We start from the raw sequence: 25,806 nt of genomic DNA, 5'->3' as shown, positions 1-25,806 counted from the left end.
CACACCTTGACATCAATTTGGTCCCATGTTTCAGGATCATAAAGTGTCTAATTGCTAAGAAGCAGAATAAGCCGTAAGGTTACCAGGACAGTCTTTGTTCCTAAGGACGTATGATTCCCCATAACGCACAACTGCTTACCAGTGAGGGGCAGTTGTGTGTGCGGCTCCGCTTCTCTCAGCTCGAGCTTCTCTCCAGCTCCAGAGTGCCTATTTCCAGCGACTTTCAGTACGAGCTTCTCTGAGCAGTTTGCTGAGTCTGGCCGAACCTATCTTCATGAGGCAATCAATGTGCCTGTTCCCGTCCTGGTCTCCATTCTGCCAGCCTGTTCCTCTTCACTTCTTTTTCCTGCTTCTTTATTGATGTAACTTCATCGTGCTGCCTTTTTCTTTTTTTATCTTGAGGGCAGGCTCCCCTCTTATACCTATCTCTCCACAGCAGTTCTTTTCCAAACAACTTTTCATTGGTCTAACAACTTTGAATGTAACAACAACAGCAAACACCCAGAAACACCCATGCCTTAATGGCTGGAGGACAAGAGAACCAGCTGGGGAACAAGAAACCCGAAACTGCATGGAGTCTCCTGAATCACCCTTCTTTGTTCCCTCTAAACTCTTTTATATTCCTGATGGCCTTGTCGTTAAGAGTCTAATGTTATCTCAACCATGGGGTTTTCCAACCCCCATGGCCACACTCCCAAATCTCCCCCTTCTTTATTAATATCAACCATTTTCTCGACACGAATTACCACTCCATGTATTAACACTCTTTCAGCTGAACGCAGCAGTGATTACTGTGTAAGTCGTTAGAGAGCCCTTGACTCCACACCTAGCGGAGCCTGTGCTTTTCACACGTAAAGCCCTGTTGGGCCGGGTGGTTGGGTGATACTTGGGTACGGTAATGGTAGTGCACAGAAAGTGCTGAGGCACTGAACGCGGCAGGACGATGCGCTAAGGCCTAGAGGGCTGCGGCAGCACAGCGCCCGGACTTTCCGAATTTCCTATCAGGGACACAAAGCGGCACGGGGTCCCAGCCCCGGTGTGGGGCCCGAGGCGGCGCCGCAGGGCCGGGGCCGCGGTTGCTGAGGGCCGGTCGCGGGGGAGGGGCAAACACCCGGCGGCGGTGCTGCGCCGTTCGGGCTCCGTGCTCCCCGCGCGCGGGCGGCGGCGGGTTCCGGGGCCGCGCCGTTCCGTGCCGCGCGGCGTTGTGGGAGAAGGGGCCGGCCCCGGCGTCTCCTCCCTGCGCCGGCTCCCGCCGCCCCTCCTGCGGCCAAGATGTCTGACATGGAGGATGATTTCATGTGCGACGACGAGGAGGACTACGACCTGGTAGGGCGCGGGGCTCCGCGGCGGCCTGCGGGGGGCGCGGCGCCGGCCGCAGCACCAGGCCGGCCCCCCCCCGGGCCGCCGGGCGCCCTCCTCCGCCCCGCGGCTGCCGGGGGCGGGCGCTGCGCTCGGAGCAGGCCCCGCCGGGCCCCCGCCGCCTGTCCCCAGACGAACGGGGCCGGTGTCGGGTGTCGGGCCCGGCCGGCCCCGGGCCCTTCTGGCCCCCCGCGGGCGTCGGCGGCAAACTGAGGGGAAGCGCGGGGAAGGGAGCGGGGAGCGAGGGGACGCGGCCCAGCAGCTCGGTCCTCGTGTTCAACTTGTGGGGCTTCGGGCGTTAGCGAGGTTTTTGCTCTGCGGGGCTCGGGGCTTCTGTGGCGTGTCTAGTTGTGTTTTCACATCAGGTTTTGCTCTTAGCTCTTGGAGGTAAAAATAAAACGTAAGTGCTGCTTACAGGTAGCAGTAGACAGAGCAATTAGTCCAGGAAAATTGGAGAACATAATGAAATGGGATGTAACAAGTCTCTTCTTAATTATTAAAGCTTTTTTTTTTTTTTTTTTTTACAATTACCAAAGTGATTTCAAGGTGGGTTAATAAACGAAATAGTTGTCCTCTGAAACAAAAAATCTTTTCTGTGCTCTCTGTTCAGTTATAATCCCGTTGCCATAATCATATATTGGGGCTTGAGAGTCTGTTGGTTTTGTTTTTCTGAACTTTGCGTAAGTTCTTAGAACTGACGCATTTCTTAAAAACTCCATATAGTCGAGGATTAAGAGTCTATTTCATCTTTTTCACTTGAACTTGTACTCACAGTGCTGCACTCTCACTGAAAACCCCAGCTGCTTGCTTATGGAAGGCTTGTCTTGTAATGAATTATTTGATGACCATTGTTAATTACAAATTAACTTAAAAGACTCACCTGATTTCATTTGAAATACATTCTGGTCAATTTTTTATTATGAACAGACCAGAATGACTGGATGACACTGAACACAGAAAGAAAAGGAAAAAGTCTGGTTTTGTTTTTGAGATTCAAGTTCAGATGAGAGTGCTTGGTTGACAGGCATTGTCATCTATCTGTGTCAGTATTCCAGGATTAGTCTTGACATAATGCTCCCAATGATCTTCTACTTAACTCCATGAATGAATCCACAGATTTTTATAAACGAGCTTCCTGAAGGAAGTACCCTGAGACCATTAAACATACTTTATGTCAGTTTAATCCAACATCAGTTTCCATTCATTTGTATTAACACTTAAATCCACGTACTGGTATAAAATACTGTGTTTTTTTTTTTTTTTTCCATGTGATACAGTCAAAGTAATACTAAACAGCAGAATTCATGTTGAATATACATGTTGTGAGAACTGGACATACAGAGGAATCATTGGAATTACATTTTTCAATATTTAAATGCATATATAAATTTGAATAAGTCAGTGCAACTCCATGCTCAAAATACATTCAGTCAGCTTTCACCCAGAATAATTGCTGGTGTGATGCTTTTTCTTTTTCCTGTGTTAAGTGTTTGCTCCGTTATTGGAAAAACCTTCCTGAAACTTCTTGCTTAGGGCACATGACTGCAGCTAACTCTCATGGAACATTTTTATTGTCATTTATTGCCTCTAGCCCAGACCTTCCCAAATTTAAAAATACCTCTTGTTAGGAGCATGTTCATTTCTTCTTTTCAGTATGTAAACCTCATCCAGGTAAACCATCAAACAATACTTACACTCCATTGTTAAATAGAACAGATTTTTTTTTTTTTTTGTTTAGTTTGATTTATAACAGATCAAGGAAAGAAACAATTTAAGAATAAAGATAGCAGAACTAGTTTCTACATTCTTGCAATAACAAACCATGATTGTATGATGTTTTCAGATGTACTTCAGACTGTAATTGCAGTGTTCAACAAAATTGTTTTGGAAAGTAGTTAAATAAACCTCTTCCGGAGACAGGGCCCGATTTCTTCCTTTCATGTAGATATAAATCTAATTCCATTAACAGAAGACTATAAGGGGATGGTTGGTTCTCAAGTTCAGTGTAAAAGCAGCTGCAGAAGGATGTGGAATGAAAAACTGAGTACAAGACAATACTCAGGCAAGTACAGAACTGAAAACAAAGAGCATACCTGAGCGTTGGTAAATGTTTCGTAACAAATAGGAAGAGTGGCAGGAATTGCACAATGCACTAATGGATGCAGAAATAGATAGCTATTTTGTCAGGATACAGTACCTTCAAGTGTCCTAGGGTAACTGCTAGCATAAAAATAGTAGTGGGGAAAAAAAGTCCTAAGAAGTTTTTGTTAGTTTTTACTTAAGGTGGTTATGGCTGTGCCTCTTCAAATGTGCTTTTGACCTTCCCATTGAGTACAATCAGTCAGTTATGTTTAGTATGCAAATGTTTTGCATTTGAACTGAAACTCAGCTGATGTTCTGAAAGCCCAGCTCTTTCCCAGCTTCATCATCTTGGATTTTTTTTATAACCGGAGGAGTTACTACACTGCCTGTTACACAGACCATAGTTTACTGCTTCAGCTTAGTTGTTCACTGAGATAGAAGGCAAGGTTTTTCACATAAATGAATGACCTTAGCCACTCATACAGAAGTTAACTATCTGCTGGAGATCTTTCTATCAGCAACAAAAAACATTTATTTTTATGGGTGGATGAACCTAGCTCACAAGTTACTAATAATATATACTGACAGCTTTGATTATAACACGGATTATTGCACTTTATGCTTCAGTAAACAGAATAATGTTTACTGGTCATTATGAAAGCCACTGAATTTTAATTTCCAGTTTGATGCTGTTAGGTACATTCTGATTTCAGCCCCGGTTCTTTTTACTTGTTTCAGCTTGAGGGTGGAGAGGGAATGACCATTGTAACTACCATTTTTGTTTTCATTCTCAGACAGAGAACCGTGTTTAGAATTGTCTTTGAGACTAAACTCAGCCTTTCTCCAGAAATTGATCCTTGCAAGCAAAATGTTAGCACATTGACAGTTATTGTAATCCCTTGACTTTTTTGGTTGTTTTTTTTTGTTTTAGATACGTAATGAATTTGTCTGTGGCATTCTTAATGAGACGTCTTATTATGCTCATTATTATTATGCTTATTATTCAACTTCAAAATTAATCTGGGGGAAGGTAGCCAAATACTGTTTGCTGAACAACTTGTCTGTTATGTAGTTGTATTATCTTAGTGACTTCAGGAGAAGAGCTTTGTACAATTCGCATGAAGACTTTTCACTTTTCAAGAGCAAAAGTGACATTGCCACAGGTTCATGAGGATCAGCATGGCTCAAATAAGGGCAACATGCTTTCAAATTACTGCGGGGTTCCCTTTTCGTGTTATATCACTATTAAGAAGTACGTGGTCATGCTTTTTATTTCAGGCTATCAGAAAGGCAAAATTGGTTCACTGTTTCTTTCCAACCCTGAGAAACATACTCCATTTCAGAAAGAATTTCTGTATGCTCTCAGACTTGATAAGCAGTCTCATCAGTAAAGAAAGGAAATTTTCCTACTTTATATTGATGCATTCATAATAGATACAATTGAAATTTCATGCAGATAGTTACCTCTTCCAGGGCTTTACATTTCAGTATTGCCATTATTTTTCTTAAATATGTGTAAATATATATTGCAAGCAAGAGAGTGGTAAGGTGGCAAAACCGAGCATTCATAATTATATATTATGTATATATATATATAAATAATTCATAATTTGCTGGGGAAATACCAAATCAGGCAAATCCAGTTTATGCTCTTCTGTTTCTTTGTTATATTTAATTACATTAGTATGTGACTGAAAAAACATTCAGTGTGCTTTACAGAGGACATGGGATACACAGTTCTCTGAATTCATTACCATTCCATATTTTATATGGATTCAATGTGTGTGTCCTGATACTTTATTTTATGCAATTCTCTTTGGACTCATCCACAAACACAGAATTAATAAAGTTGGGGCTTATTTTCCTCATTACAATAATGTCTCAAAAGGAAGTATCGAGGCAAAAAACATGAGAATAATTAGTACATTCTTTCCAACTGAACATGGATAGGTTTGATGTAAGTTTTGATTATTGTTACTGGAAATATTTTAGAGAGAGATAGTATTTATCACTCTGTTCAGAACAGAGCTCCCTAGGATCTGATATGCAGCTCGGTGTTAAAATTAAGTAAATTAGATGTTAGTTACCCCGACATGGACTCTTAGGATGCCCAGAACTATAGGAGAGCTGTATGATAGTAGTGGGAAGAAAAGGCACTTTTTTCTGATACAGTTTACATGTCATAATACTTTTTTTTTTTTTTTTTTTTTTTTTTACTTTATGCAGTCTTCTGTCTCATTTCTCTGCATCTTCCAACTTCTGCTTGAGACAATAACACAAAGGCAGAATGCTGCCTTTCTGTGGAACTGCACTGGCCCCACTGCGAATCTCTGGCTTCACAGACTAATTATTCCTGGTGTCAGTAACAGGCTGTTACGAGCCCTAGTGTAAGCCAGCAGGCACTAGATGGCTTGCAGAGGTAGCAGATAGGAGCAGAAGAGTACTGAAGTTCAGAACGTGGAAACAAAAACCAGGACTACCAACGTGTGGCTGAGTAGTTGCAGGCTTGTCACACAAATCACTGTTGTTTTTACCCTCATGGTTTGTCTCGTTTTTTTTTTTCCTCCTTTTTTTGCACTGCGGTGTGGTTGCTTTCTTTTTATTCATCTGCCTGGATACCAGTGGTAAATGCACACAGAAACTGTTATTTGCTTTCTGGCCTGGGGCTTGGGGCCTGTGTGTTTGGTTGGTCACTGCTGGGGACAGTGCCCGTGAGCTGTGTGAAAATAGTGCATGTTCGTTTTAGATGAAATGTTCACAAAATTTAGCTGGCAAGCTAATAGATTAATGTACTGCGCAGTTGTTTTCAGAGTTTTTTCAGTTGGCCTCATTTTGGCATTTTTGTGTTTGGGAAAAAAACAACAACAACAACAACAACAACAAACCAAACCCACATCACTAGTGCTCTTGCAAAATATCAGGTCCCTGCTCCAAATCCTAGAGTTAGACCTCCTAAATGCAATGGTTATGAAACAAAGTTAGTTGAAGTAAAATCAAATTTTTACCAGACTTGTTCTCAGAAACAATTGAACTTCACAAAAAAGAATGCTTTGAGTCATCCCAATGGTTGAAATTTGGTAAAATTACCAGCAATTGAAAATGACGGTAATAAGGGCTTTGTTGTTAACAATACTTAGAGGATTAATTTCTACAGAAATAGAACTCTTTGTATTGTGTCTTTTGTGAGGAGCATATCCTCTGCATAGCTACTTTCCCTTTTTATTGAAAAAAGGTTTGCAAAGTAGTTTGCTTGCTGAACAACATATAGAAAGCAAAAGTTCAGGTTATTGCTCCACATGTAATATAGAATTCAGGGAAGTGCTGTAGGCAGGAGAGGAGAATTAACATCTAGTCAAAGGTGGTTTTCACAAAATACTGCTTTCTTTGCTTTTCACTTTATCAGGTTAGTGTGCCACTCTGTTCTGGAATGCCACAATCTGCTGTTAAATGTGGCTGATGGAGTGTTACAGTCTCTGAGTTGACATACCTCTGTCTGTGAGGAGAGGTGCCATGCTTCAAGAGCTTTATGCAATTTCTCTAGCGTTGTGTCCCTGTGTTGGTGGGACTGTTCTCTTAACCCAGCAGGGTGAGCCATCACCCAGGACTTGTGCAGCTAAGATGTAGCACACAGGTGCTTTTCTGTCTGTAAGTTATAATTAAGAGTATTTTTCACTATGCAGAATGCTAGATCTAGGTGGTATAGTTGAGATTTTTAGAGTTATGTCTAGCTATTCAACACAGAGTCTTGTGCGCTTCTATTTTGGTACTGCATTTGCGGGGGAAACGAACTTTCTAGGTGCAAGATGTTGAGTTGGGGAAATTGTTCGGGCAGGAGGCAGGGCAGTTAACAGTAATGAAGAGGATATGTTAGGTGTTCAGGATCTGAATTTATTGTTTAAAGAACTTTTCTGTTTTCAGTAGTAGGAAGGAAATACATCTTTTTCTTAGTTTGAACTTTGAGGAGACAGCTTCACACTTTTCAGTAGCAAGCATTTCAGGAGCAAGCATTGCTTCCAGCAGGAACTCCAGTGTGAATTCTCTTTTAAATTGCAAATGATTCCAGTCGGGGGTCTCTGACCTCTGTTTTTAGAAACATGTGTCATTGAGAAAAGCATGTTTCCAAAGATAGGAAAGGCCTATCTCCCTTACAGCTTTGAGTTACTATCAACATCCTAAAATTGATGTAAGGCAAATAGGCATCAACTAAAAGAAAAGCGTAGCTACAAGGATATAAAACGCTTCCTGTGATGAATTTCAAAGTGATTCCGTTAGGAAAAAAATAATCTATAAACTTACACTTATTCTTTATTATGCATTAATATTAGTATGAAAACAGCTTTATGAATATTTAAGTAGCATTAAGAGAAATGATCTGAAAAAGAGCTTCCTGCAGGAGTCCACATCCAGAATCACTGCCAGAGCCAAGATGAAAATTAGATGTTTCTGGCTTCAGCCTCACAGAGCCCATTGCTTCCTAAAAGGAATTAATTTAGTTTGCCTACCTTTTATCTTTAAAAATAGATACTTCTGCCAAAAATATGCTAAACTTCAACAATACAAAATAAACAAGGCATCAACTGACCTCACGTACCTTAAATGCAAGGTTGCTTAAGCTTTGGAAGTGGCCGCCTTCCTGAGGTGCCCCATACACTTCGAGCTGTCGACACCCTGTAGGTGTTGCATGGCTCCATCAGTGCTGGATCAATAGGGAAAATAAGCAAACCACAAGGAAAGTCTCCCTGGTGAAATAAGATAGTTGCTTGCTGTTTTCTTTGGAGTTTTCCATATTAAGTATGGGAATGCAGAAAACAGGCTTGTCGCCCTCCCTATGCTTTCCAGACTATTGATGGTTGTGAGTACAAATAAACGCATACGTGAGTACCTTGTCCACATGTAATGAGTGGAAATGTGAGCAATGTGTTCTGAAGGTTGGATCAGTGGCTCAAGGACCATGTTTATTAAAATTTGGGCCAACCGTGAGTTTCCAGAATTAATTTTTCCATTAGAATTTCAGAAGACTAAAGAGCTAATTTAAAACTTCTCTTCTACTGTGGCTTTGAAGAAGGAGTTGGCAATATATGGGTGAATGAAGGAACAGGTGTGTGTAGATGAAGAAGTACAGGAAAAGAAGAAATGGCAACTTAAGGAAGGGCACCTGAATATTGTTTCTGTTGGTAAAAGGGAAAATTACTGCAATGACAGTAACTTTGGACGTTTAAACAGATTCTGTTAAACAGATCATCTCCTAATAGCTGAGCACTCCGTTGACAGAAGTTGGCTTAAAAATGCAGTGTCGTGAAATATTTTTGATTAGTGTAATAATTCTGAGGCTTACTTGAGATTTGACTTTGTTAGCAGTCCGTAATTGACACACAGCAATAGTCCTTCAACATAAAAAGATATAATAATTGCTTGTTGGCTTGGGTTTTTTCATCAGAAAAGCCCCAGGGTACTAAAAAGTAAAAATAAAAATAAAGGAATGGTAGAAGTTAAGTTCTTTAGTTTATTCGGTGGTAGTGTATGTGAGGGGTAATTGATTAAACTGTTGTGCCAGTGCTCCCAGCCCCCGCTGGAAGTATTAGCATTTTTCCCAATCAGTTTCTGCTGCTCAGCAAAGAAACAGCTGGTGTTACTGTTCGTATTTCCTCAGATGAGTATGGATCTTTAGGATGTAAAAAGGCAGATGAGACATTTGTGGAGGCCTGTTAAACCCTCCGCTGCTGAATCATTACTTGTTTGGCAGCTCAGCCAGTGTCTTCGCTGTGGGTAGCAAAGGTCATGTAACAGAGCACCTTTTAGGAGACTAGTGGCCTTCGTGTTTGCTTCTCTCGTACAGAAATGGCATATACTATTAGGCATCTGTCCTTATGCAGCAAAATTGGCTGAATTTTAATAATACAGACTGTACTTGTCAGAAAGGCAGTCAGTTCATTAGCTCAGAAACAAATGTGTTGACGGGCAGGTGGTGGTGGATGGCAAGGCAGGCCTGGAGATGGAGGAGAGAGAATCATCTCAGGAGTACGTACCTGATACCTGCTTTGAAACTCAAGATTTTAGTATACAGGATTTCCGTGTCATGCATCTTACTACAGTTTACCTATTTTCAGTGAAATATTAGATGTTCCAAACCTTATTTTCTTCCTGTTTTATAATGTTTGTTTTGTTTTGTTTTTTTTTTTCCTGTCTTTTATGTAGGAATATTCTGAAGACAGTAATTCTGAACCCAATGTGGATCTGGAAAATCAATACTACAATTCCAAAGCTTTGAAGGAGGATGATCCAAAAGCAGCACTAAGCAGTTTTCAGAAGGTTTTTTTCTTTATATTATCTCTCATTTTTATATTCTGTAGACTGCAAGTATATTCAATACATATTTTTAAATATTTGCTTATGATTTGAGATATTTTCTTTAATTGTAAGAGTAATGTTTATATTTTAACTTGCTAATGTGCTAAGTTTATCAATGGACTACTTGGATTCCTAGCTGACTGCCTTTCAGGATCATGCTTAGGGAGCATAAGTAGGACAATAGGCTAGTCCTATTTTTTACAGAACTGAGTTTTTAATCTTCAGAATTGACTAGGTTAATTAGTCCTAAGTGTGTTTTCATGTGTCAACTATAGAAACTAGATCAATTTGTGTTTTAAAATAAAGTGGCATTTTCCTCAGTGTTTTACATAGTGTTTGGGTTGCTATATGGATTCAAAACTTTAAATGAGTAAATACTGAATGACTGTTTCTTTCCTTCATGTCAGTATTAAATTTTTAATGTGCAAACACCATCACAAGAAATCAACACATTAGCTATAACTTTTTAAGGAAAAAAGTTCTGCATCTTTTGGCTTATTTATAGTGCGTAGCAGTATTTATATACATGATTTCAAAACGAAAAAAACTTATAAAACTTGACTTGACTATGATATTATTGAAGACTGCAACCTAGAAGTCTTCCTGATATGTAAAGAAAGTATAGCAATTCAGAAGTGTTCATTCTTTGAATAATTTAGTTGGGGAGTTGTTTGAGTCATTTTTGGGTGGTGTTAAAACTTTTTCATGCATATATATTCATGGAATGGTGCTAAAGTTTTTAGTGTTTGATGTTAGATAACAACAACAACAAAAAAACTATTAATAACAAATCACCATCCCTACATCACCTAAGGTATGAAAAATAATAAGATACCTGTCCCTCTCTAACTTCCTCAATAATATTAAGGGAGAGTGGAACTGAAGAATATGGCAGAGTAAAACATTTCTTTTTATGAAATTTTTATAAAGACTGTTTAAAAAAGACTGTTTCTATTTCAGGTTTTGGAGCTTGAAGGTGAAAAAGGAGAATGGGGATTCAAAGCTCTGAAACAGATGATTAAAATAAACTTTAAATTGGTAAGAATTTCCGCTGTCACTTGAGAAGAAATGGTTTAAATACAGATCTGATCCAGAGGTCTTAATTTATTGTTCAAATTTATGGCTATGACATCTAAATCTGCCAGAACTTGTCATTCACATACTTTAATGGCTACTACAGGCATGGCAGAGAGATTTTGTGGCGGTTGCAAATCCAAGGCAAAATGGATGCAAAATACCTGCTGTAGTCAGCTGAGACTCTGAGTGTCTGACACTCAGCCCGTGCTATCCTCAGGTAGCACACCATTGCAAACTTGAACATTTCTATATATGTGTACTTCCCCAGAACAAATAAGTGAAAGTACTTTTATGCTACGTATGTGACCATTCCAAAAGGTTTTATAGTCATTTCTATTTTTTTAATAATGATATTTTAAATATCTATTCTATAGAGTCTTGCTTAAGTTAATCCTGATTCTGCTGCTTATGAATAAAGTGCTGATGTAAAAGTTCCTCGCAGCAACCATTACTGCCTAGCCTTTCTGTTATGCTTCGTTTTCTGTGTGTGTTCCAAGATGTAACTTATTTTTTCATCATTAAGACAAAAATATAACAGTTTTGGTTTTCTTTATAGACTAACTTTCCTGAAATGATGAACAGATATAAACAGCTATTGACCTACATACGGAGTGCAGTTACAAGGAATTACTCTGAAAAATCCATCAATTCTATTCTTGATTATATCTCTACTTCCAAGCAGGTTAGATCATCAGTTCGTCCATTGGTGGTTTTCCTTTTTGCATTCTTAATTGTGGACTTATTTGTATATATGGTGGTCATGTTTGTTTGTTTTTTGACCTTATTAGAGAGTGTTCACAATATTAATTTTTCATCGTATTCTAACTGTATTTCCCACATCTAATGGTTTCTATGAATATACATAACTTTTTAAAAATTAATCTTTTGGTTCAAGAGGGTTGAATTATTTTTTGGCAGTTTTTATCTGGAATTGTGATGCTAATAAGTAAAGTAAATATTTTTTTAGCATTGTAGCTATACACTAGGTGGCTTTTCAAATATAACTTGCAATTATACAATACTTTTGGGGGGGAAAAACGTGAAAAATTTTGCAGTGAGGTGTTGGTGTTAAATATTTTCTTTTGAGTGTGCTGTTCAAGCTAGGTACATGTTTATAGAGAGACATTCCAGCTCCTTTACTTCAGTGCCATGTGCAGATTTACAGAAAACTTACCTAAATTACTACTTTGAAGTAGTACCTGCATATAGAAGATCATTGGTCTTCAGGGATGATTCCTTTGTCATTATCCCAGTGCTTCCTGTCCTGCCACTTAAAAGAAATGGAAGTTGAGTAGATGAAGGATGGTTTACTTTTAAGGTCTAAAGGATTGACTTGGGCTGTACGTTGTTGACAGAGTTTTTGGTGTGAATGCACTTGGAACCAGACTTGGAGGGAACATCAATTCACATTCATTCATACCTGCAGATGTGCTATTCCAAAAAAAAGAATAGTGGCCAGAAACTACTGAATTCTCTGTAGAACCTTTGTTAAAGGTTGCATTCAGCAGTTAGATTTCCGTTTTGGATATTGTATTTTAAGCAAAGAAATATTTCGATGTGCTGAGAGCTTTCTTTCACATGGTGTTGGTAGCTTAGAATGCAGAAGGCATCTTTGTCTATTTCTCTTCATAAATTTATTTTCTACATGATACGTAGATTACTATTTTTTTTTATTATTTTATTTTATTTTGTTTTTTTTTAAGTAGCAGCAATGCCCATTAATGTTTGTCTTTAGTTACACAATGTAAGAATTTTATTATGTAAGACTGGCTTCTGTAAGGTAGCTTTCATTTTGAACTAGCATGAAGGATGATTGCAAATCTTAAAATGTGAATGCTTTTTAATATCTATTTAATATAAGGAAAGGAAATTTTCTTAGTGTTGTTACTTATGCTCTTTTTACATTTTAATAAAATGCAGATACCTTTCTTGTTTTGAAGTTCAAGCATGCACATTTAGTTTGTTCAGATTGACATTATTAACAGGTACAAATTTGCTGTTTACAATTATAGAATTCTGATTTTTTATGTCAGATGGATTTGCTTCAGGAATTTTATGAAACAACACTTGAAGCTCTGAAAGATGCTAAGAACGATAGATTGTGGTTTAAGACAAATACAAAGGTAAAATATATAACTCATTTTTTGCTTTGCTTTGTGACACCTTCAGCTAAATTTAATAAACAATAATTATGAAATCTTAGTAGATCTTAGTACTTGAACTTTTTTTTTTTATTACAGCTTGGCAAATTATATTTAGAACGAGAAGAATATGGAAAGTTACAAAAGATTTTGCGCCAGCTGCATCAGTCATGCCAGGTATCTTTATACTCTAATCACTGTAGCTTTGTAAACAGCATTGATTTTGTTACATCAGTTGTTGGCCTTTGAGGCATGTTGTTGAGCTTTTTTAGTATAGAGGAAAGAAATGTTATACTTGCTTTATTTTTCTGTTTGTTAACATGAATGAAATGTGATTTGAAAAATGTTTTATTCCTTACTTAAGGATGACTTTAAAAAATAATTCATAACTATTGATTAAGTTTCATCTTGGCCATGTACGGAAAGGATAAGCACATACAAATAATCTAAAATTGTAGATGTTTAGTTTAAAATATAGCAAAGATTCCAAACGAGCGTTACTGCAAACTGAAGCTACAGTTATTATTTTCCAAGGTGGAAGGGAAAAAAATAGCTGTGCAGCCTGCTGTGCCCTGTTCCTGTTTGTGCCCCCGTTTTTTCCTCCACCATGGAAAAAGGGTTAAAAATATCTGGGAATTGTTTCTGTCATAGGCAGTAGAATAGTTGTATGTATCACACACACACACACACACACACACACACTATATATATATAAAATATATATAGGTTTGTCTGTATAAGTCATTTTGTTTGTATACTGAGAGAGTGTGGGTTTTTTTGGTGTTTTGTTTTAAGGAGAGTGGAAGAGAATAAAGAACAAAGTTCTTAAAGTTGTTTTAAGGCAAACAATTAAACAAAAATACTGACTTTATTAAAGAAAGGGCTTGAGAATTTGGCCTACTGCAAGTGGCTGGAGTATTATGTTTTGTGTTTTATATTTATATCAAAATTTAAAGTTTTCAGGCAAATCCTTATTTTTGATAGGAAATTAGTAAGAGTATTTGGTAATGCGTTTTCTGTCAGTGTAAAACTGAAATCACTGTTCTCTTAAAATTTCACAGTATTTATTACTTAATCTATCCTAGACTGATGATGGGGAAGATGATCTAAAAAAAGGTACTCAACTATTGGAAATCTATGCTTTGGAAATTCAAATGTATACAGCACAGAAAAATAACAAAAAACTTAAAGCACTATATGAACAGTCATTGCACATCAAGTCAGCCATTCCTCATCCGCTGATCATGGGAGTTATCAGAGGCAAGTTAATCTTGTATCTTTCATTTAATTTGTTGTATATTAGCTTAATGAAAATCTGATAATTAATGTTTTTTTCAGTTTCAACTAGAAAGACAAAGGATCTTGTAGGTTCATAGGCAGACAAACCCTAGGGGAATAAGGGACTACAAATGCTGAGACTATGGGATTGTTGCTGCTCTGGTGCCCAAGTACCAGATACATTGCTCAGCCAGACAGAACAGTTGGCTACATATAGTGCAGGAGAGAAGCAACAGAAAACGTGGGGAAGACCTGAGCTGTTTGACTCCATGGCAGGCACCAAAGGATAAATGCACAAGGCTTGACAGGCTGCTCGTGGAAGGGACTGCTATTTCTGTAGTCCCCTTTTGTAAATGTGTGCCATCATCTTACTCTGGTATAGGTACTTGCAGTAGTTGGTGCTTCAAAAATAAAAGGAAATGAAGAGCGCTTCTCAATTTTTATGTATAATTTTGTTCAATATTTTGGGAAAATTCCATAAATATAGGAAGCACGTTGCCCTTAAAATCAAGGTAGATTCCATTATTTTATTTTTTTTTTTTTACAGTATTTTAACATAAGGTTAAAATAATTACTGGCTGTGAGGATTAGTGTTCTTTTACATTTATAGTGTGGGTTGGGCTTTATTTTTTTTTCTTCTTTGGAAAAGGTTTGTTGAAATGGCAATGCTGTATGTGAAGGCCCTAGTGCTTTTTTTTTCCTAGTAGTTTTAGAGAATGAAAAGACTCCCAAAAATATTTCAGTGATCTATTTAGAAGTAGCATGGAACTTTTTAGTACAATTATTGTAGTCAGCAACAAGCACGCAATGTTCTTTTTCTCTTCATCTGTGTTTTCTTTTCAGAATGTGGAGGCAAAATGCACTTAAGAGAAGGAGAGTTTGAAAAGGCACATACTGATTTTTTTGAAGCATTCAAGAATTATGATGAATCAGGGAGCCCCAGAAGAACCACTTGCTTAAAATATTTGGTCTTAGCAAACATGCTGATGAAATCTGGAATAAATCCGTTTGATTCTCAGGAGGTACTTTTAGAGATATGATTAAGTCAATTAGACATATTGTCCTATTTTTGTCCTTTTTTTTTTTTTTGTCTTTGCTGAGTTGATAGGGATGTTACTCTAAATATGACAACAGAAAAAAATATTTTAAATCTGAACATTGTATCATGCTTTCTGTTCTTTGTAGGCTAAACCATACAAAAATGATCCAGAGATTCTAGCAATGACGAATTTAGTAAGGTAAGATTTTTATTTGGGGGTGGGGGGCGAGGCTGGGGAGGAGAGAACTGTAGTGTCCACACCAGGAATGGAATATTTTTAGAGGTGGTCTTCTCTGCACAATAAACACTTCTTTCTTTTTTTTTTTTATGTATAAATATGGGGAAAATATTTGTGGATTGGTTGTTTTTTTTATTTACTATGACATATCTAAGTATCTGTACTGTACCAGAAGCATGCTGTTATCCTCTACTATGATGTGCAATCACAAAACTCATTTTTTTCCTTAAAGATAGTTGCGTTACCTAATACTGCAACTGCACTTTCAGCTTTGGCAGATTAGATTAGAGAAACTGAAGTGATTGATAGCTCATACTAAAGATAATAGAATAATTGAATGTATGGATATTTCACAATTATTAAAGGGGGTTCATAATTTAGGAATATGAAGTGAATTTCTCAGGTGTTCTCCAGCATCCTTCAAATACACATAAATATCAAAAGAATGTTTCATTACCTCTTTGAGGCAACTGTGAAGTGAGGACTTTTAGGGTATTAAGATCATCAGATGAAATAAATGGAACTGAGGTAGTCTTTCTATATCGTGCTATGAAGCTAACCTGTTCCATCCACTCTACCCACCTTTGCTTTATCAAGTTAAAAAAAAAAAAAATAACAAAACATAGGAGAACTTCATACCTTTTCATTGTGTAAGAAGTAACGTGCTTGCATTTTAAAATACACGGTCAATGTCAGGTTGGAATGAACCTTGCTGTGATATGTGATATACAATGGTGCTGCACCATTGTATACGTACAAATCGTTTTTGAAAGTTTATTCATTATTGACATAATAAACTGCCAAATTGTTTACTCATCATTAAGGGAATATTTCCACTTCAGACTTGTCTATTTCACTTTTATAGTTTCCTGTGAATTTGAGGCATAAGGAACTCGAGGTGGCCTTACCCAATCTGATTTTATTCATATTTCCTAATTTATAACTTTTATCTTGACATTTGAGTATAACTGCTGCTTTAAAGTTAATAATACAATTAAAGTGGTGCAAAGAAGAAATATGCAGGAGATAAAAGCAATTACAAAGATTCCAATTGTGTTTTTCATTCTTATATTCTACATTGGGAACTTGAATGTGTTACATACGGTATAAAAGAGACTTCTGGAATAAACAGTAACATATACTTAACTGAGATTCTATTTAATTGTGAAGTACAGTTAATGGTTTCATGTGATAGAATGTCGTACACTCATGTGACTACGTTTATAAATTCTTCAAGTTCTGCCTTAAACTTAACTGGTCTTTTTCTTTCCCCTTTAACTGATAATCAGGGATTACTTTTTTTTTTTTTTTTTTTTTTTGGCCAATTTGTACAATTGAAAATATACAGGGACCATAACAGCAAAATAGATGTTGCTTTTAAAGTGTTTTATCTTACTATTAAGCAAAAACTGAAAACATGTATTGACCAGTACATCTTTGAGGTTAAATACTGTTAGCCAGTAGCTTAGTATAACTAAGCCTGGAAGTTTGATTGGTGAGTAGATAGTCCCTATTACAGCTGACAATTCCTCTAAGAAAAGATAATAGATGGGAATTTTAAGACTGTTATATTTGAAGAAAATGGCTTTGTTTCAGTGGTTACAGCTCTTACCATTAAATGATGTCAAGGTACCACTACTGAACAATAACTGGTGTCTAAACTACCTTTGTTTAGTCACCTTTTCTCAGATAACAGTTGAGCAATTAAACTGAAAATACACTATAAATAAAAATCGAAGCAGTAATAGGCCAAAATTACCGATGGTTAATCCTGGAAGTCAGGCGTTTCTTCCATCTTCCAATATTTTCAGAATTCAGATTAAGACATTCTAGAAAGAACAACACCTCCCGTGAAATCTTTTAACCTCTTATTTTCTACATAAAATAGGGCTTCATGAAGCCAAAATAGAAGTAATACTGTCCAAAACTGGCTGGGCTTAGGGTTATTTTAATTTTTAATTTTTTTTTGTACAAGGATTTGGAAAACAGCACACTTGCAGAAGAACTCAATATTCTTACTATAGTTTTGTAAATGTTACCAAAAATTGGAACTGGAGAAAGGTCATTTCTGTGGCATCTCAACTTGAAATAGCTTTTCTTTACACAGATTCTGAATATAATTATTTATCACCAACACTAAATAACTTAATATAGATTTTTACAAGATGCAGAATGAAGTCTTATGAGTCTGGTTTTAATTTTAAAGACAGTAATTCAGTCTCCCATTTTTCTGAAGTGCCTATCAGAACAACGACATCGCTGAATTTGAGAAGATTCTAAAAACAAATCACAGCAACATCATGGATGATCCCTTCATAAGGGAGCACATTGAAGGTATTTTTGCAGGCTATTTTAATCCTTTTTTCACTGCTTGGTAAGATTTTTTTTTTTATTATTTTCTCTTTGGCAGAATGAGAATTCTTTGTGATTCTGCTATTTTGCTTGCAGACAATTACTGCTTATGCCCATACTGCTTATGGACAATTCCTTTACTGTTTCCAATTTCAAGTTGGTCATGGCCAACAGGCATACAGAGGAAAGTTAAGAATTGCAGGAATAATGAATAAACTTCTAGCAAGAGAGGATATTCTAAGATAATATCTACAGTGGTTTTAGGCACTGAATATTTTGAGGTGTGTCCACCCTCATTTATAAAGAATTAAGTGACAGCAACCCTTAGTTGTAAAGGCTGTGTCAGTCTTAACAGTTAGATGTTCACTAGTCGATAAGGGAAATTTTCTGCTGCAGATGAAAGATATAACATGTAGACAATGTAATGAAAGTTGGATTAATAAATGTGTAGCAACAAAATATGTATATATACGTTAGAAGGTATTGTTACATAATTCTAATGTATATGTTGAAAACAGTGGTTGGATTTATAATACCTATACTTAATAAAATGGGAACACACTAAAACCTGCCCATCCATTTCATTGCTATGACAAAATAAAATTATCCACAGCACTTAGGTAAGTACTAGTATCTTACACTAGTATCTAAGAGAGAATGTAGAAGTCTCTCTACTTGAATACAGCGTTCATTTTTCAAGTAACTACTGTTTTCATCAAGAGTAGGACTTATTGTGGAATTGCCAGATCAGTTGGATAGCTACATGAAAAGAGTTAAATCCAGAGACCTGGTTTTCTTATGCTTCTTGTTTGTAAAAGAGAGCACAGCAAACAGCAGGGAAAACTAAATATAATCCCTCTACTGCTGTTACATGTCAACTGCTGGTAAGCTTCAAAGTCTTGTAGGGAAACTCAGTAAGATTAGAGAGATGGATTCTTAAAGAAGGGAGTATAACAGAACTGGAAAGCAAGAAAAGGAGGACAGTTGAATTAAAGGGCAAGGGAACTTGAATTTCACCCCTTCTATGACAATGGTCTGCAGGGGAAAAAAAAAAAAAACGCTCCTCTTTTTCAATCTGTAGTGATACATAGTGCATGTTTATGTTTGTGATGCTTACATACCTTGTGTTGTTGTTTAATCTCTTATATTGAGATGTTATATTGAGATGCATAATCTGGTCTTCAGTATTATTTTTCATTATATAAACAGTACTTGCGTAACTGGTTAGGTAAAAATGGATTTAGCTTTTTTTCTATTAATTTACAACGGTAATTCATGCTTTCATTTTATACAAAATTATTTTAATGTAAAAATTACTGAAACAATAGCTGCAATACCATACCTAACCAAAATCAGTCACTTTATGAAGGCTCTGTTTTTATCATTCTTCTGTTCCTCATTGTAATTATGCCATTAGGCTCTGACCTTTATCTTACAATATTAATACTTCTCATGAAGTTAAATGCATGCAGGCTTAAATTTCAGAGCCTTAAGAATACCTCTTTTTGCTTTAGTACAGTGCAAGCGTTACAGCCATAAATTAGAGGGACAGATGTACCATGTAGTAACCTTCATGACTTAGGCAATTAATTTGAATCATTAAAGTTTTTACTAGGGAATACATTGCTCTCTGTTTGAACAATTTTCAGCTTTATCTATCCATCATCAGAGTTGTGTATTGCCATACTGTCCCTGAAGGAAAGAGGGTCTCTATTTTGTTGTGTTTCTCCACCTCACTAAATTTGACAGTACCTACGACCTAAAAAGATCTTGGTATTTAGGATATCCTTCTATAAGGAGCTGTATTGCACCCTTACTTAAATGCCATTGTTTTTACAGTTTTGTTTTTCTTTTTTTACAGAGCTTTTGCGAAACATCAGAACACAAGTGCTTATAAAATTAATTAAGCCTTACACAAGAATACATATTCCTTTTATTTCTAAGGTATGTATTAGTGGAGCCTTACATTTGCTTAAGTAAATGATTAATTATGAATAAAAGTTCTTAAATAAATACAGTGGTTCCAGAAATAGAACATCTAAAATATAATCTAAACTGTAACATTGTACTGATGCAGTCCTGGCAGCTTTGCAGTGTGAAAATGTAAATTTAAGGCATCTTCCAAATGCTTTTTATAATATGCACTGTGACATATTTCTTAAAAACTCAATTACCATACTCTACTTGGTGTAGAAAAAGACTTTTCTGAAGAAAAGTATAAAAAGTGAAAATAAATTCTATTGATATAAAAATCCAAATTTTAATCTCGTGTTCAAAAGATATTTTCATGTCTGTATTTTAAGACTATAAGACTAGAACTACTGATTTCATTCTCTAATCTGGAAGGAGCAAAAGCAATAACTGACAATAGATGTACATTTCCATCTCCTGTGAGACTGATTTTTCTCAGACTTTGTCTGATTTTTCTTGCAAAAATTCACAGCATTCCAAAATATCTCATGAAATATGAAATAAACCTGATAGTTATGTTTAACTTGTAATAGCATAATATCCTTTCAGAACTTTTTCATTTCCAGAATTTACTTGAGCAAAAGATCCATTTAGCTCTCTAAATGGTTTTGAGCATAGGCTAATTCTTTTCCGATGGTTATTGCCTTATTTCATCTTGCGGTGTGTTTTTGTTTTGTTCGTTTGTTTTAAATACAGTCAGCAAAGGGACTGTTTTCTGGAGCTTCCAAAAATGTTGGTTTAGCCTCCTCAGCCTTATCTGAGAGGTTACTTTCTCTTGATCATTGGCCATATATACTTTGGGTGGAGTTCTTCTGCTTGACAGATCATTATTGAATTAATTCTTTCAAACATTAAGAAACATACGTCAAAATAAATTCTACATAAGAAAATAAAGACTGGAAGGATTTAATTTTGCAAACCAGAATACCAACACAATGAGATTTCTTTTTATTTTAGGAGTTAAACATAGATGTAGCTGATGTGGAAAGCTTGCTTGTGCAGTGCATATTGGATAAGTATGTACTTTCTTCTTGTTTACTGATCTTTGGTTACTTTAAAATAATTAAAGAATATTATAAACAACAAAGTATTTCTGTGCTTTATGACAATATTGTTTGACTCTAAAACCAAAAAGTAATGATTTTGACTATTATTTGCTTGGCAATAAAGCAATAAAGTATATTTGTAAGATGTGAGCCAAGAGAATTAATTATATACAGAGATTGAGTAGCATGTTTTTTTACTATAATTTTAAATTACACGAGAAATTACTTGCATTGTAATGAGATTATGAAAATGATATATTCTTAGTAAATGCTGCTTATACCCATCTATATTTTCAAGTATACTTTCAAGCTGATAATTTTTTTTAGTAGTCTGTTCTCCGTGACTGGAAGAGCTCAACTACGATTTGTAAAATCTTTTTTTGGAAGGTAGCTTGTTACATCTACTAGGAAAATACTATCCATATATGGGTTCGTATTTTAATTTCTTTGTATATGAATCGCCATAATTTGTGATGCCATGTCATTGAAGAACTGTTTACGTCATATTGCTTCAGACTTAATATGTGGGTCATGGCTTAGGCAAGTAAGATACACATTGCGCAATGAATTAGTTAAATTGGTTTCTAAATGGGCTGACAACTATAAAAGGCATTACTACACGGGATAGTTGAATTCTGAAATGGACACTGTCTCTCTCTCTTATGTAAGAAGACCTCTTATTTTACCTTTTGATTATTGTTTTCTCCTATTTTCTTGTGCATTAAAGATTTATAGATATTTATTCATTTCCTTTTAGCACTATACATGGCCGAATTGATCAAGTCAACCAGCTCTTAGAACTGGATCATCAGAAGAGAGGTGGTGCACGGTATACTGCGTTAGATAAATGGACCAACCAACTAAATTCTCTCAACCAGGCTGTAGTCAGCAAGCTGGCCTAACAGAAAACAAGCTTTCACAAATGTACTTAAGGCAACAGTGCAGTGATGTAAACCTTAAAAGAACTGGGAATGGCAAAACTACTGTCGGTTGGTGTGCCCTGAAATTATTGGAGTTACGGCAGAAGTGCTTTTTTGATCAGCTGGTTTGTGTTTTGCTGCTGCATTTATCCCAAGAAAAAAAAAACAGCTTTAATCTCCAGAAGAAAACCAAAATGCCACGGGATTTATGCTGTGTTGACATCTTGCCCTAAACACACAACATCCTAATAATTTGTCAAAGGGCAATTAATGACCAGAGAGAAGATTTTTGTCATGATTTTAAAAACACTGACATGTTACTGTTGGTTAAATTTAAACATGTTTTACCTGCAGAAATTCTCTCACAGAAATAACCTGCAATAACTTGAAATGCATACCCTATTGAACACTTCCTTTTCTCATGTATAAATTGAAATGTTTGCTGCATTTTGCAAAATGTCAGTTCTCCAAAAATGTGTCCATATATTTCTGTACCTGCAGTGTAGTAAAGGTTTAGAAGAAACCCCATAATTATAGTGGCATACTGTCACTTAGGTTTCAAGCAGCAAAATAAACAGTGCAGTTCAGAAATTGTACAGTTTATTTCTTGACGTGCTTTCATTATACTTGATTTTTACTTTATTTTATTTTTAAAAGAAGATAGGGATTACTTCATTCTCACCTCACATATGAAGGACAATAAGGAGATTTTAAGTCTAAACCTTGGTATGCGTGCCATTTATTTTTTTTTCCTTGAAGTAGTTAAATATAAATACTAAAAAGTTCAAGAGCTGACATTTAGCAGTCTGGCTAAGATTTTTATCTTGCAAGATGGTGAATTATTAGTCCTGTCTGGTTGATGTTGGTGGACAGTTGGCATTTCTCAGGAATATGCTCGTTTTTGATTCTGATACTCTAAGAATACAAGGTTTTCACACAACACCCTGTGAATAGAAACACAGACCCTGATTGTTATATCTTTTTGCCTTATCTGTGATCTTTTTGACCAAATTCAGTGTATATAGAAAGACACCGGGTACCCAGTACAGTAACCTCGGGAGTAAAGGAATACATTCTTTCCCAAATGTTTTTGTATTGTAATCCCTTCAGAGACACTATTCAAGTGCTGCAGTTGTACCACATAGTAGGTACATACCCCTCACGTCCTAAGATTTTGGGATCATCAGACACATTTAAAATACAGATCTGCAGTACTGGCCACAGCAATTTTTCTTCCTGTGGTAGCTTGTTTTGTATTGACAGAGAAATTCTCTTTCAGGTCTCAGGAATGTTTAAGAAATTTTGTACGGTTAACGTCTTCCATAACTGCAAGTACTCCAATTTAAAGCTGAGGGTATGATGTGGTGTACAAAGCAGTGCCACAGACAGTCATCATTAGAGTAAAAGGAAAAATACCTAAGTAGAGCAATTAGCACACAAAAAAAAAGTGCCTAATAAATGATACGTCCATCGTGTATGTGCAAGATGGCATGGTAAACTAAATGTTCTAGAGCAGGATTTAAATCAGTATCAGTGTATAATTAAATGGGATAAAATTAACTTTCATTTGAAGGATAATTACTTCCCTTAGAAAATTATTTTGCTCTGTAGTTGTCAATGTGAGTGATTTCTTTTTTCCTTTACACAGTAAAACTTTAAAACTTAATGTGTTGTAGGAATAGCAAGGCACTGAATGTTGGATGAACGTTTCTCCTTCACTGATGCGTATTTTTACAAATTGGTGTTTCTAATTTACCCGAAGTCTTAAAGTAATAGTAAAACATGAATATAAATTGAACTTAGTTTTTTAAATAGAGGCAAAGTTTTTGTTGTTGTTGTTTTGTTGTTTTTGTTTTTCTTTCCTTCATAAAATCTCTAGGTAACATTCACTGAAAGACATTGTATTATGCTTCCTTAAAGTGCTGTGGTGTTTAACATAGCTTTTGCTTGGAAAATTCCACTGAGATCAGGTGATGTCAAATTGAACTTAGCAAAAACAAATTGGTATGCCAGTGCTTCACAGTAAGTGAAATAGATGTCCAGCATCATCCTCTGCAAGCATTGGGCCCCACAGCTACAGAACCAGAGACTTTCGTTTCGGTAGCCAGTCTTCCATGGGGACAGGGAATTATGACAGCTATTTCAGTGTTTCCCTTCTCTGCTGTTTCCTGCCACTCTTGCTGTGGGTAGGAACAACTACTCTCCTCTAAAGGAGGAAAAAAAAAAAAAGTGAACTTAGTATTGTTTAAAAAAAAAAAAAAAAAAAAACAGTCTTCCTGCCTTTCTGCCAGTTCTAACTGATGTAACATTTCCCATCCCAAATATGTCTGTTGGGGAGGCATATTTGGAGCTTCCTGGAAGGAAGTGAGAATACTGTAGGAAATATGTCGTATGCAGTTAGTCTCCTTTTTAAGTTTTTGCTCACAAAGACTAATAGTAGGCCTAGGCCAACTGGTAAAGGACTATTACCTTGAAAAGTGAGAGATAACTGTGTGTTTTTAAACTGAGAAAGTATCAGTCTACCTCTTATAAATTGTTGTGCATTTTTGGCATACTTTAGTTCTTACTTGTACTTCAGCTCTTAGTGTCTGTGCTCTAAGCACATAATAAAGGTTTATAGAATCCCTAAGGGATTCTAACCTTTTTTCAAATTTTCATAATTCTTAAACTCAAAAATTAGAATCATCTTTGGGGAAATATGAGGGAGATGCACTGTTACACAGCTGCAACAGAAAGTGCTAGTAGTTGACATTAGTCCACGTGGTACATTTGTCTCAGATGCAATTTCTGCCTCCTCAGGAAAACCAAACAAGCAATTGAAAGGAAGGATGGTGAATGACAATTATTATTTTCCAAGAAATGTTGCCCTGCAGGTTCAGGAAGCACTAAGTGACCTCGCTACATTCTCCATTCTCAGTTCCAATCACTGAGCCATGCTTTTCACAATTTTTGGTTGTTTTTATATACCTTTAGTTTTGCTGATGTGGACACAAGACCAACTGGCACCTTGGTTAGTACAAATAACTTAATTTGCAAAAGAAAATTTGATTATTTTACATAGGGTTACGATAGTGTAATGTAAACTGTGTATATAAACCCCTCATCTGAGCTGTTGGCAGCTTATGCATTAAAACTGAATGTCACACGAATGAAATCTGGGAGGATATGTCTGATGCATGTTTGATTTTTTATTAATTAGCAAATTTTTATTAATTAGCAAACTTACTTTGGAGGAGTTCATTTCTCTTAAGGTTTTTTCATGGGTTTGATCTGAAATCCTGATGTAGAGAGTAGTTTAATTTCTTTTCATTTTAACTAGGCTTAGAAGTTTATAGAACAATTAAAAAAAAAAAAACAAACACAACAGTTGAAATGCACCTGGCAGAATAATATAATAGAGGTATTTGAATTGCAGTCTGATAACAAACACTGTCATTCTTGTAGCTACTCAGAAATTGTCAGCTGTAAAACATGTCTGTATTTGAAGACTGTATTTTCACATTTAATTTTGGGGTGGGGGGGAGATTAATTTGGTTGAGCAGGAAGCATGTATGTTTGTATTAATAGTAAAATGATACCACTCTGGACAGTACCCCAGGCTTTCGTAAAAACAGAGCAGTTATTTGACATAAATTTCTCTCTATATATATATATTCATCCATACTGATTTTAATCATAAAAATTTATCTGTTACTTTATTATTTTCAAATTGCTGGACATACCATTGTAGATCTAGAAAATGCCTACATCAGAGAACTAGATAAACTACATTACAGCTACATAGTCATAGTTAAATCTTGATCAAGATGTTGACAAAAAAGCTTTATCACCTTCTAATGCTTCTAAATCAGTGCAAAGGTAGATTGCAAACTATATCTGCATTAAATAGATGCATACATAGCACTACGTTTGAGATGTAATAACTGTAAGCCTTACAGCAAGAGTAATGGCTAAT

At 36.2% G+C, this 25,806-nt stretch overlaps 1 protein-coding gene across 2 annotated transcripts; it reads left to right on the top strand.

Annotated features, from left to right (window-relative positions):
* The first annotated feature begins 1,220 nt into the window (after positions 1-1,220).
* COPS2 (COP9 signalosome subunit 2) lies at positions 1,221-25,005 on the top strand. 2 transcript variants are annotated; one of them, XM_032194707.1, is made up of 13 exons: positions 1,221-1,326; positions 9,637-9,750; positions 10,750-10,827; positions 11,423-11,548; positions 12,900-12,989; positions 13,107-13,184; positions 14,093-14,267; positions 15,129-15,307; positions 15,471-15,523; positions 17,799-17,896; positions 19,776-19,858; positions 20,843-20,901; positions 21,689-25,005. In XM_032194707.1, exons 1-13 carry the CDS (start codon positions 1,273-1,275, stop codon positions 21,831-21,833), a joined length of 1,332 nt encoding a protein of 443 aa, XP_032050598.1. In that variant the 5' UTR covers positions 1,221-1,272; the 3' UTR covers positions 21,834-25,005. The 2 variants fall into 2 exon arrangements, with proteins under 2 accessions (XP_032050598.1, XP_032050597.1); XM_032194706.1 differs by having other exon boundaries at positions 12,879-12,989.
* Positions 25,006-25,806: the final 801 nt, after the last annotated feature.

The sequence above is a fragment of the Aythya fuligula genome, chromosome 11 (genome assembly GCF_009819795.1).
Source record: "Aythya fuligula isolate bAytFul2 chromosome 11, bAytFul2.pri, whole genome shotgun sequence".
In the NCBI taxonomy this organism is placed as follows: Eukaryota; Metazoa; Chordata; class Aves; order Anseriformes; family Anatidae; genus Aythya; species Aythya fuligula.
Note: the sequence above shows the minus strand (reverse complement) of the source record. Positions and strands in the feature narration are given on the sequence as shown.